The 14,134-nt window shown below is 42.5% G+C and overlaps 1 protein-coding gene across 7 annotated transcripts in view; it reads left to right on the top strand.

Moving 5' to 3' along the window:
- Nucleotides 1-14,134, top strand: part of samd11 (sterile alpha motif domain containing 11) — an 83,777-nt gene that overhangs the window by 30,988 nt on the left and 38,655 nt on the right. For 2 of the 7 annotated variants that reach the window (XM_071475946.1, XM_071475947.1), the window contains exon 4: nucleotides 5,264-5,355. In XM_071475946.1, coding sequence (XP_071332047.1) covers nucleotides 5,264-5,355 — 92 coding nt within the window. The other 5 variants (XM_071475944.1, XM_071475945.1, XM_071475949.1 and 2 more) reach the window with 5 other exon arrangements.

Genomic DNA, 14,134 nt, shown 5'->3' with positions numbered 1-14,134 from the left:
ACACCAGTGTCTCCAGAGTAGCTTGTATTGTTGTGTTTTGAGTCACAGGCTCACCTTATTGTCACTTGACTGGAATAAGTCATTCTGCTACAGCTGTCACTCCTCTTCTTGTATATTTGAAACCTACAGCTGCATACAGACTTAACCTCAGTGGAAATTGTTCAGAGGCCTTCTGGGAGACAAAGAGATCACTGACTGAAGAAGTTAGCAACAAAAAGTAAATTATATCACTGCATCATAAGATAAAAAACCATTTCAGATTATCAGAGAAGGAGATGTACTTTTTCTTGTAGAATTCATCATTTTTTGCTGCGAAATCACACCTATGAAAAAATCATCAGATTTAGTAAATTATTGCTAGATTATCAGGACCCATGCTTAAATGAAGTCTTGGACTAGTATAAAAACCTTTTCAACTGTGCCATGTGAGAGGAGATGAGCAATATAAACAGAAGGAACTGACTATTGACATAGCAAGATACCTGTTTACTGTAATATGATATTTGGATTTCCTAATTCATTGTAAATTCATGTGGTGTAGGAGCAGGTGTGGGTTTTTTTCGTGACTTTTTTTAGAGACACAGAACTCTTCTACACTGTAGTAATAGAAGTAAGAAAAGGTTATGTGAGGTAGAAAGGTTAAACAAGGTTTCCCCATCATATTTTATGAAAAAGAAACAAAGGCTGATGGAAAAATCGACTAAGTTAACACGAACCAACTTTTGAAGATGTGAAAGCTGAAGTGTCGTCACTGTACAAGTTTGGGGAACCCCTCCGTGATGAGCCACTGAGCATGAGTCATAATCAGGGACAGGGTGTGGGTGTTGGAGTGGGCACGGGTGTCCCCTTTATGACTAGTTTCATCAGGGCTCTCCCGATGGTGCAACCTCCAACGCCCACGCATGCATCAACAAGGTTTCCATTGAGACATTTCGATGTGGCGAGGGCTGGTTTGATAAAGACACGATCACAGAGTTTCTCATCTGAAATGCAGTGTTCCACTTCCTAGAAACGGCTTTTGTAAACATACGCCATAAATGTCAGTAGCTCATGATTTATGTCACTGCCACTGTTCAGTTTACTCTCCAACATATGGGAAGTGACATTATTGTTTAGTTGAAAAATGTTCCCTTTCGATTGAATTTTTCAGCCTGTGCTCACTGTTAAGTTAACGGGTAGCTTTTGAATAGGTGATGTCAGGTCACCATTTTTTTTTCTTTTCTTTAGCTGTGATTTTAAAATCTGTTTTTGTCTCTTCCGATCCACAAACCCACTATTTCCATTACCTTCAGTCATCACAGCTCCTAGGCTCCAAAAGGAAAAATGTCAATCTACAGTCCGTCATCATTCTTGGTGACGTAACTGGCCGTGTGTTTGTTTGCCTGGTCTTGGCTGTGGGCATAATACCAGTTCTGGCCAGCCTGTGGTCTCTGGCCTTCCCATGCACTGCTTCCGCCTGCGGTGTGGTGTGCCTCCTTCCTGTGTGTGTCAGAGGCAGTTTGGCCTGATTTATAGGCCCCTGACACATAGTGCTTTGGACCCCACCTCTGCTGCTGGAATGGCTATTCCATGTGTCGGTGGTGGATCCACCTGGGTGGTTCTCCACTGATGGGGGTCAGATGTGGTCCTGTTCACGAGCTCCAGGAGCTCAGGGGAACATGCCCTACAGACAGAGTGTGGACAGAAAGTGCTTTCCACGCTTAGGAGGTTTTACTTCAGTTAAAGCAACGAGCTTGAAGCTTGAAGCTATAACTATACTTGCTCACTACCCAAAATGAAATCAAAATGCAATTCAAAGAACATAGATTAAGGTTATTTTTTATTAGTGTAATAGTTAAAAATAAAAATAAAAAAAACTGTAATAAAGGTTGTCTTTAGGCTGAAACAGTCTATTAAACCACAAAAAGACAATGATTAAGATGAAATTGTTGGCCATAGTTACAGATAAACTTATCTTCTGAAAATAACTTCATTTAGGACTGACATTAAGGTCACAAGAGTCATAAAGCACATCCCCACCAACCCACCATTTTGCCACTTCAAAGTTAAACATCTCCCATCCAATTGACACATTCTTGTAATTATGAACATGGTAAGGTAAAGACCGACTGCACTTGATTGTCAACAGGTTTCACAGAGCTCTGCTGTTCATCTAAAGAGAGGAAAAAATACCCAGAACAAATCTAAAATATAACAGCTAAAGTTAAAGTTACACTTAGTGTTGAATCCCTCCACAAAATGGATTACACAAACAGCTTCGTACACACATGTGAGCAGTTTTAGCATGGTCAACAAAAACAGCTGCAGCAGGTGCAAGATGGTGTCACTCTAGGTGGAGTATAACAAATAGATGGTTGGATTTAGATACACAAGGAGAACAATAACACATCTAGTGTGCGGACCTGCGACTGATGTCATGGGTTGATCCGGTGGCCTGTGACATGCAATCCTGACGACATCTTGGTGCATATTCAGTGGTGAAGGCCTGATGTAATTAAGGATGCTTTACCATCAATTATCATTAGTGACCAAGTCTCTTTGGGGAATAGTCCATATGTAGAAACTGCTGGCCTGAAAGGGGAAAGGGTAATTTAAGCTGGTGCTACTGAGGTTTAAAATATAAGTTGTCATCATTTTAAGGGGAATTTTCCATGAGGAAACTATTAAATCCGGAAAAGTGCTGCACTTAAGAATACTCTGAAATCAATGCATAGTCTTTCCAAATTGTAAATATTTAAAAAAGGAGCTGTCCCGAGTTTTAGATTCAGCTCTATGGGTGGAAATGACTGTTCACTTCCTCACTAATGATGGTTCCTCCATTTTACCCCTGAAGCGCCGTCCCTCGCAGTCCCCCCTCCTCTCTGTGTGGCTCTCGCCGAGCCTCCGCTGTTTAAATGGGCCAAGTTGAGAAGCGGCGGAGAGTGCAAATCTTGTTTGGTCTGGGTCTGTGAACTTCAGCGTGACTTCAACGACATACACTGGGGTTAAAAACAACTCTCTCCAAACTTTCATTTGTATTAATTTTGCGCAAATACTGCTCAGGGATATCAAGCCTGATGTGTTTGGATTATGTTTCTGATTAATGCCATATGCCACATTAGTTTAATTAGCCTAACAGGAGAAATGAATCAGTTTCTTTTTTAATGTCTTTATTGGCTGTGAAATTGTATCTTGGCCACGTGTAAAAGCCCCATAACTGAGTAGCCTAGATGTGCGTTGTTTTTTAAGCTTGCACAGACGACTTAAAATTTTGCCTCTACTCAGTGAATATTAAAAGAATCTCTTACTTCTAATTTCCCCAAAGGCAGAGAAATAAGAGACATGACGTGTGGCTGCGACTGGTAATGATCACCGTAGGAAACATAATGTCCGGGGCTCAGGGCTGCCCAGCATGTCAGGTATTAACAGAGCGAGTGTGATTAAATGTGGGAGGTAGGATCTGTGAGGCTGGCGGAGAGCGCTGCTGCCGCTGCGAGCTGGAAACTACTGAATGGGCATCTATCCGGCAACTTCAACAGACCGCTGTCTCACGGCGACACGGGGGCTCTGCGTAAAACCAAGCGGCGCGTCTCCAAGTCTGGGTCAGCCCAACTCACAGACAGAGAGGACGCTCAAGTTGGATCGGGCGAGCAGCTTTTCACTTGTTATCGGCGCTCGGCTCCCACTAACATGCCTGCCATCAAAAAGGAGAGGCTGGATGGAGACGAAATGGCATTGACTGCTTTCAACCAGTCCGAATACCTGGCCCCTTTAAATGCCACCGCTATCCCCGTGGTGACCCCGCATCCGCCGCCATACGACCACATTTTCGCCCATCACCGCGCGTACTTGGGGCTCCACGACTCGGCGCTGCATCACCAGCATCTCCACCACCACACGGACGACTTAATGCTGGAGAGGTTCTCCTCCATCCCCGACTTTCAGCCCTTCTTCGATAACGGGGAGCCATGCATCGAGGTGGAGTGCGGAGAAAACAAGGCTTTGCTTTATATCAATAAACTGTGTCAAGGTAGTAAGGGACCTTCAATTAAATACAGGGGTGAGTGGCTCACCCCCAATGAGTTCCAGTTTGTCAGTGGACGAGAGACTGCCAAAGATTGGAAACGGAGTATTAGACACAAAGGTAAGAACAACCTTCACTGTCCTCACGGCTCAAGTGTAGAGAAGGACACTTTGCCATTAATTCAACACTTTTTAGACGCCGCTTATTCTGGGTGCAAACTTGGGTGTCGTGGTTCGGTTGCTGAGTTTTGGAGTGAAAGGGTTACAGCAGTCAGTGCGTAAGGAGACAGATGAGAAAGGGCGCATATCCTCCACATACACTCCGAGGCTTTGACACAGAGTTTGGGCTGCGATCGTTCACCAAACCGGGGCATCTGGAGTAGACTGCACCGGGACTGAGGTGAAAAGTTAGACGTAGATAATTCAATGTGTGACGGTTAAATAGTTATTTTTCCTCGTTATGTGATGAGTCGTTCCGTTTAGTGAGGCTGTACTTGCATGGGTGTCGACACTTTTACGCATCTTACGTTAGGTTTGAGAGAGATCTTTTTAGACATACAACACTGAAGTAAGTGTTTAGTGTGATAATTTTGCAGCTAATTCATATTTCAACAGAATATTAACGAATAATCGCTGTTATTCAAAGAGGCATTTTGCAGGTGTTTTTTGAATTTTTGGGCACAAAACTGACAGCATGATTACAATTATATTGTTCCGGTAGCCTATTTCTTAATGTTGACATTTATTGCGCAGTATCTTTATGCAACAATTACGCGTGGCGCTAGCGCACCCCCTCATCACACACGCACACGCAGGTTTATTCAGGCAGAGCTGACACGAGTTAAGATGTGTGGGGGGAGGGTGTCGCCCCCAGGTCAAGAATGATAGCCTGATAGTTTAATATAGAACCGATTCCTATAAACACATGACAGTAGGCTGCTATCTCTCTGGCTCACCACACTGGACTGTAGGTAGAGTTGAAGTTCATGGCAAAAATGTAGAGTGATAAGTTTGTCAGCAGGCACTGAATTCTCCAATTATATACTGTGTTTATTGAATGATTTAAAAAAAAAAAAAAAAAAAAAAGATTTGTCTTGAAAGTCTTGAGTACTGAGATGATGGACTGAAGAAACAGGCCTATTCCTGAAGCATGTTGATGATACCTTATCACATGCTGTGTCATGGAGGAGAATTTACCGGCTGGACAACATGTATGGTACACATTCCCTGAAAGTTTCTCCTGTTTTTTTTTTTCTTACAGGGAAAAGTCTCAAGACTCTCATGTCCAAAGGAATCTTACAGGTGCACCCTCCAATCTGTGACTGTCCGGGTTGTCGAATTTCATCTCCAGTGGTAAGAATATTTCATCTTCTGTCATGCTGGTGTTGCTGCTGCACCCCCTTTCTCTACTTGTTGTGTCATTGTGATAACAAGGAGATGATACTTAGGAAATATAGTTTTCATTTGACTCGAGGACAACTTCCTTGCAGTGGATATGCAGAGTTAAAAGATGCTGGATTGTAAACTGTGGTGGTGTAATTTTCACTGGTAAAGGCTGTAATTTGTCAAAGAGCATGATGTGTGCTGACAGAATTCGGATAAATTGATATGTTACTAATGTTTGTGTTAAAAGTCTAGATATTGTCTGGTATTTAGTATAGTAATATCATGATAAAGCCTAAAATGAGTATTTTATGGTTAAGCAATACAAATGTTTTTTTTTATTTTTTTCCCCAGTTTTTTCTCAGTTATGTATGGGTTTTTTTTTGTTTTTTTTCTCCTCCACCAGAGCACTATTCTACTATTTAGATTTATTTTAACATGTGTGAAAGCAGGACTAGGCACACTGATATTTCATTGCGGTTTTTGTGTCGTGTCACCCAGTTCCACATCCATGAAACAGTGGGTGTGTGTGTGTGTGTGTGTATGCGTATGAGAGTATATTGGAGCATTGTCTCTCTTTGTAACCTTGATGGTGAAGACCCTACAGGCACACATGTCAACTTTGATGATAATTTTTCTCAGCATGAATACCAAATCCACTTTCAGCCTTTCACAGACGCAGAGTATCAGACAGCCTTTTATTCAGAGGCATTGAGCTGTCCAGTATGGCTACTTGATGTAAGGTGTTGTTGGTCGGGCTCTTCTGTCCCATTGAATCAGTTTCTTCACCTGGCTGTTGAACTTTTGTTTGCCTTGTGCTTCCCTCAGGGCTCGGCCAGGGGCATGATGCCAAACCTCGAGGCCTTGCAGGTGTGTCACGATTATGGCATCACCACTGTGTGTCTCTGTGTTTGTCTGTGTGTTTGTGTCAGCTTTGAGCAAGCACACTGCCGGCTCACCGTCGCCAAATCTGTTCACACAGGTGCGGCGGGTTGTGAGTGTGTGTGTGTCTTTGCATGCATGTGTGTGTCTGTGTGTGTGTGTGTGTGTGTTTTTCTCACCACAAAGCGCATCTGTCGTCGCTCCCAAGCACTAATCTTGAGGGAAGGGTGTAAGAGGCTTAGCGAGCTACTGAGCGTGGCTACTGCTGATTATTGTGTGCGAGGCACGCAAGGCAAAGGCGGTTTAGATAAGCCGGAGGTGTTTGAGTGATACAGGTAAACTGGTGACATTTTTCACAGCCAAGAATGAAGACCTGTACCCTAACACACAGGGTTCAGCCAAGACGAATTACCTGAGGGAGGTTGGGGGCAGTGAGAACAGATAATAGAAATCCTCATGTCTTATTTTTTACAGAAGGATTTGAGAATCTCAGCATGTTTGCTTATGTTTAGGCTCATTACAGATATCAGAGTGATTGGCTTTTGGCTTGCAAGGGCTTGTACAGTTCCACTTCAATTATAGCTGTGACGGAGTAAAACTTAGTTATTGACGTAAGCAGGGATATGAGAGCCTTAAGGTTGTTGTTGTAGCTTTTCTCTCCCTTTCCTTGTCTGGTGGTGAAGCCTGAAGTCTAACCTACCAAGTGAATACCACCGTGACACACATAAGCACACACATCCCCACACACAGGGTAAGTATGTTGGCAGTTCCATGCGAGGCGGTGAGGGTTAGGCGGAGGAGGAAAGGCAGTGGGACTTGTATGGCCTGTACTGGCGTCTCCCTCTCTCCCCACTGACTCCCCTCAGGGCATGGCAGCCAGCACTCCCTCACTGATGAGCTCTCTCTCTCGCTCACTAGCTCACTTTTACACACACACAGACACACAATATATGCCTGCCTACTGACACAAATTACCTCATGCAGACATTTATTTTGAAAGTTTGACGGCTGAACTTTGAGTGATCTTGTTTCGCTATAGGCATGAGGCGAGTGATCATAAAAAAGTGCAGCAGCTGGTGGGAAGACATTTCACCTGCCTACTCAAAACCCATGGAAGTTAATCTGTTGTGTTGGCTCAGGCACAAGCTGTTTATAATGACATGACACAAACTGAATTGTTGTTACACGCAACAGTTTAAAATTTAAATACGATCATGATCATAATAATGTTTTTCCACACTCTGAAATTAAATCAGGTCATGATTGATACACTGTTGATGACAGCTGTCATGGTGTATTACCTTTCTATTAAGCTTTCATTATGTGATAATCTGGTGCTGAGATGATATCTCTCTCTTGGCAGCTTTAACGCTTAGTAAAGTTGCTCTTTGAAGTTGTTAGATGCCGCTCTTTCTGTGTGGCTTGGACTGTATGGATCATATCTTTTGCATGTATGCACTATGATACTCGCGATTATGTGTATGTTGAACATAATTCTTAGGTGTGTATGTTTGTGTTTTCGTGTGTACATACGTATGTGTTAGTTTGTTTCTGTGTTTTTCTGTGTGCATGTCTGTGATTATTTGTCATCGTGATGGCTGGCTGACTCGCCTGCCTGCTGTGTGTGCTTGTGTTTGTGTGTGTGTGTGTGCGCGTGTATGTGTGTGTGTCTCCTCCCGGGAGAGCTGGGCTTCCTCTGCTCTGTTATTTCAGCGGAACTGGCGGAGGCCGGGAGGAAATTACACTCCCCTCCTCCGGCTCGTAAAGACCTCCTCCAATCAAGGGCTCCTCTTGCAAAGTGGAATTAAACACACACACACACACACACACACACACACACACACACACACACACACACACACACACACACACACACACACACACAATCTATGCATAAACACAGGCATGCACACTTTAGCATATAACTGGATGTTGGCTTCATAGATCAACTACATACTGTACTGCTTCTGTTGTATGTGTTGTGTGTTTATACATGTGCTTGCATGCATGTTGCTCGGACTATGTTGCTATGGTAACACTGGAATCGGTCATTGGCCCAGAAGTGTGCAGAACTGTGATCATGTGGAGTGTATTTGTGCACTTTTGTGTGCATCTTTCTGTGTATTGGACAAATTAGGGATTAAGTGAGCCTCTGATGAGCTGTCCATTCACTGCAGGTCTAAATCTCGCTGATAGACATCGATACGAACTGGAGTGTGTGTGTCAGACATTAAGGAATTCAGTTTGTGTGTATGTGTTGCGTCCACATACGTGCCTCTTGTTGTCCTTCTAACTGAATTTAATAATTCTCACAAAATTTAATTATTCAGTTAAAATAAAGTTTAATTTCGCGAATTAACCATTAGTTTCCACTAGTGTCCATTTCAGCAAGATGCCAGAGATTGATAGAGAGCTGAATGTATTTGTTAGTTTTTACATATGTACATGTAGTGTGCATGTTTCCTAAAGTATTGTACATATTTGCACACTGAATTAGTTTATGTATATGCGTTTGAGTGCAGACTTTGTTAACAGGCAGCTAAAATATGTTGAGGCAGCTGTCTATCAGCCAAATGTGGTTTATCATGACAAAGCCAACGGTGATAATTCTAAAAACCCTCGTCCCAAGATCTGGGTTGCCTGTGAGTGTGTGTGTGTGTATGTGTGGATGTGCATGCATATGTGTGCCTTCATGTTTCATCATTGCCATGTGATTTCCTCTAATAGTTGCAGGCTCGACCTTTTACATCAGGCCTTTGCAGACAGTAGTGCACTGTCATAGTCCTATCATACATTCATAAATACCCACAGACAGATACACATACATATAAGCCCAGGAATATGAGGAAGTGAAATTCATCAATGATGTACAATTACATATTCGTTGTTTGACTATTATTAAACTTTGTGATATAGTTGTAAAAAAGTAGATAAGTTCTGAGTTTGCTGATCATTATAATCTGCATTTACTTTATATGGAAACCAAAGTAAACATTTTTAGTTTTTGTTTATTTTTGTGACTCGTTTAGTACAATACTCATAATGTGCCAAAAAGTAAGTACGAGAAAGATTTAGGACAGATAAACCCCAGACTGTTGGCTACTTCATCTGAGTTTTTTTTGTCTTTACCCACCTTCCTTTATTCATTTCAAGTGTAGCTCCATGTAAAGTTGTGTGTGATTTGTGTACACCTCACCAAGGAGTACATGTACTTAATTGTCCTATTGTATTTAATGGAACTTTCAAAGTGTGTCAAACTTTAAATGAGTTTCAAATTTTAATCTTGTGGGGACTAAAACAACAGAAAACACGAGTTCAGTTTACCAAACACGATTTCGTGCTCACCTCCACGTCCCCTGTGTTTGCCAGAGGAGAGAAAGACCCGGTTGCTACCTGTCTGTAAAGCTCCCCTGTGGTGGCCTCGGTGAGCCTATCCAAACACCGAGAAAGAGACACAGAGAGAATATGGGAGGAGGAAGGAGAGAGAGAGAAACAAGAGGGAAAGGGGAGAGCGAGAGGCACACTGGCATGCTTGACTGCACCGCCACTGACCTCCCAGCGCTGCCCTAGCAGCCCCCCCACTCCCTCTCACCCCGCTTCCCCTCCACATCACCGCCTCTCGCCCTCTGTGCACCTCACCCCCCTCCCCCTCCTGCTCCCCCCACCCCTCCTTCCTTGCCCTGTGCCGCTCCACTGGGCTGCAACTGCCCGCTCAACTCAGCGCGTGGGGGCCGAGGGTGCAGGAGAGAGTGTGTGTCTGTATGTGTGTGCGAGTGTGCAGGGAGAGGCGGGGGACTTGGTCGCATGCCTGTCCGCCCTACAGTGCTTTCTCACTTTTTTTTTCTTTCTCTCACACGGCCTTGAACAAGCAAGTGTTGCCTAAAGTCTGTACATAAAACACACACACACACACACACACACACACACACACACACACACACACACACACTCTTATTTAGATCAGATTCCGATCAGATTTATTTTGCAGAGTACATTTTCACTTATAAGAGTTTTTCTTGATAAAGTGGCTGAGCTCATGGTCGGAGATGGTCAGATTACTGTTAATAGTGAATTAAGTGTTCCAGGATATTTTACAACTATGTTCACGTGTTCCCTGTTTGCCACCACAAATAATGACATCATTATTGATGGGATGCTGTAAAAAGTAGATGCTTTCCTATTACATCCTATATAGACAGACAGACAGACTGACAAGAAAAGATATATTGTCTCTCTGGACAAATGTACAAATGAATGTGGAATTTTTGTTCAAAATTATTGTATTTTACTGTGTATAAACTACTGTTTTGCATGGTTTTAGCTGAGTGTATGTTTGTATGTATGTTGAAGGAATGTGTTTATCCCTCTCTCTCTCTGTAAATAAAAGGGTCTATATGAGAATTTTATTTTTATGCCAGAAGCATAGCATGTTTCTAATTAGATATCTGCAGTTTATTCACAGGCGGTCTTGACCTTGCTTTTGTTGAAGTAAGCGTGTTTACAAACTCACACACTAATAATTTGATTATAACCAGATTAGGCAAATATGAGGTCTGTCAGTTTTTCTGTGTCCTTGACCAGTATAGGATGCCTTTTGTCTGATTTCTTTCACAGTTTTGATACTGTACATACACTAGAGATGTCATGGAGAACAATGGATGCAAATGTGTGATTCTACACACAAACAGTGTCATGGCTAGTGGTGAATAGAAAGAAAACACCAACATTATTTTGGGATGACAGCGAAACAGCTTTCATGTCACTACTACAACATTAGATGTAATAGACATTGCATTAAGGTAAATTCACCAAAGCAAAAACATACTTTCTTCATTCACTTCATGCTTTGTGGGGCCAGTGACACATTTTTCTTTACTGGTGACTACATATCATGACTATCAGACACATCATATCAACTTAATTATTAGGTCACTGGGGAAATCTGCTTACTGCAAACCATGTAAACACTCTAATAAAACTATTACTTTAATCTGATTACTCACAGTAATCAGGTTATATCACTAAGAAATCTCGATTTGACGAAAGCCTAGAAATGTATAGCTAAACACTCTTCATAGGTGCACCTGTGAAAATGTCAGGAAGTTACGCCTGTGCGGGTCAGTCGGAGATAAGGAAGTGAGACTAAACAAAGTTAAGAATTTGTAATTTGTACTTTATGATGAACGGGATCACAGGCTCACACAAACACACAGCAAACCAATAGTTTGTTTTGGCCTTGTTTCAGAGCTGTTATGTGAGCGTGGTAATGACCGCTTCACCCCGCTCTCCCAGCCTCCCCTCGCTCATTTTTTTCCCTCCTCTCTCCCACTCTGTCGTCTCCTCACTCCCCCTCCCCCTTTCTCCTAGTGCTCGCGCCAAGTCGGCCCTCCATCCCGCCTACACACACACACACACACACACACACACACACACACATGCTGCGAGGTAACGGCAGACAGGCGCGTGACTCATTAGGCATTCGTCCCCCAGGGAGATTGCTGGGGGGGCGCGTGCGAGGGAGAGAGAGAGCGCCGCAGCTGCAGGAATGTCACGGGCGGCTACCGCTGTGTGTGTGTGTGTGTGCGCATGTGTGTGTGTGTTCGTGTGTAAGTGTGTGTGTGCTCACTAATGCTGGCTGGAGCCAGCGGCAGGATACTGCACCTTTCAGGAAATAACGCAAGGAGAAAGAAAGAAAAAAACAAAACACACACACATGCACACACTTATTAGTGCTGGTTTCCACAAAGAGCTAATTTAAAAGTCTGAATTAAATTTAGAGAGAAAACATTAGATTGCCTTATAATTTCTGCTTGAATTTGTTGGCCAATGTGTGCTGTAGCTGTGATATTAGCTTGTATTGTTTTTCACTACAAAATCACGTTGTTGCTTTTAAACCAAACCCCTGCTATGGTTAATGAATTCAGCACTCAACCCAAATGAGTTTCAGGAATGTATGTGGCTGTTTACTCACCATACATTGTTGCTGGATTCATGTTTTTCTTTGAAATATTTAAGCTTTATTACCCATATCTACCTATTATTAAAAGAGAATGTATGCAGGATGTCGTTTGGCTCATGAAAGCTATATCAGAGTATTTCTGACTTCTTGCCATTTCTCAAGATTGTTTTCAATAAATGTAGTGGGTCCACATTAATAATAATAATAATAATAATTGTATTTATGGAGCACTTTCCAAAAACTACATTACAAAGTGAGCTAGTACTTAAGTAAATGTCAGTCCACTACACTAAATAGCATTCAAAGCCATTGAAGTCTTCAGGAGACATGAAATTTGGTAGGCAGTGAAAATTATGTGGATATTCACTAAAGCTAAAATTGTGGTATTGATGTACTGCAAACCTCTTAACTTAGTGCATTTATATCAAATCTCCTCCCCTTTCCAAATTCAATTCAATTAAACTTCACTGGCATTACACTTGCTTATGACAGAATATTCTCTAATCATGTCATCCCAATAATAGCAACTTGCTAATATAGAAAATTGAGAAAAAGAAGACAATAGTAGTTTTTGTGTATTTAAGTACATATTCAACAACTGAGAAGTTAAAATAGTTTTAAGAGACAAGATCATTTACTGCACAGTGTAAGAATGTGGATGTAACATGTTGGCCCATTGGCTCTAAACAACTGTGACTGACTGATGAGGATACAATAAACTGTAATGTCAGATCTATTACAAACTGTTTGATATCATTGTAGCAATACAAATGGCCTGTAGAAAAATACTGTAAATTTAGTGGAGTATCTGTATAGATTTCACAAAGCTCACTTTGAAGTGTTTTTCCAGAAATGTTAAACATGAATGGAAGTAAATGTTGTTTTGTAAAGGGGGACTGAGATAGGCAAACACTGTACACACTAGTTGGTGCAATACACTCTTGGGTAATGGGAATGGTATGGCTGTAATCTGCCTCATTCAGCATTTTCAGTTCATCTCCAATTTCTAGTGTTAGTCTCAGAGCATATGAATATAAATATATGAATGTAGGTGAAGAGAGTATTTGACTGTTTATAGGAAGTGAATGGTCATGACAGACACTGACATGACCATTTTAATTGTGTCTAGATTGTGTAGTAAGTCGGTCAAGTGTGTCCCTATGCATGTGCATCTGTATGTACATGTGTCTTTTTGTCTGTGTATGTGTGTAAATGTGAAGCCCAGATATATTTCTTGGCTGCCTGACTGTCAGACAGAAAGTGTGGGAGGTGATATTCATAGAGGTGCTTTTAGTGGGACTTTTATGAGAGACTTTTTTCCATGGCTGAAAGGAGGTTGACCACACACAGTAAGGTTGCCTCAGCTCTGCGCACAGGCGTGTGTGTTTGCGTGTGCGCGTACTAGCCTGAGTGTTCAGGCGCCCTTCCTTTCAGCGCTCCTACGTGGGCTGCCAGGGGTGTGTTTTGCTTCGTGTTTTGTTTCAGAGAGCCCTCCCCCGTGCTGCGGAAGTGTTGCCGGAAGCAGTGGGAGCTCACCCCCAGTTCTGCGTCAGTGCCACTAAAGAAAGGATCGGGGCTTTCCGGGAGGAGAAGGGGGTGGGGGGGAGGGCTGTCAGCCTGGGTATGTCACAGCCATGTGGGTGGTTGTCTACATGCTCACACACTCACATACACACACACAGCTACAGTCACGATTGCTCTTAGACAAGCTATTCTTGTACACACTATATTGCTGGCATGCTCCAAGTAAAATCCCCTGCTTTGGAGGGGAATTCTAAGGAACAGGAACAGGTGTGTGTGAAAGTGTGCCTTCATATGTGTGTGTGAGGGTGTTGGGCATGTGTGCTTGTGTGTTTTCCCTGACTTTGTGAAAAGAGCAATAGAGAAATGTGAGGTGGAGAATTCGTA

Source organism: Trachinotus anak, unplaced genomic scaffold (assembly GCF_046630095.1).
Source record: "Trachinotus anak isolate AG129_WGS33_773 ecotype Australia unplaced genomic scaffold, CSIRO_AGI_Tana_v1 ptg000004l, whole genome shotgun sequence".
Lineage (NCBI taxonomy): Eukaryota > Metazoa > Chordata > Actinopteri > Carangiformes > Carangidae > Trachinotus > Trachinotus anak.
Note: the sequence above shows the minus strand (reverse complement) of the source record. Positions and strands in the feature narration are given on the sequence as shown.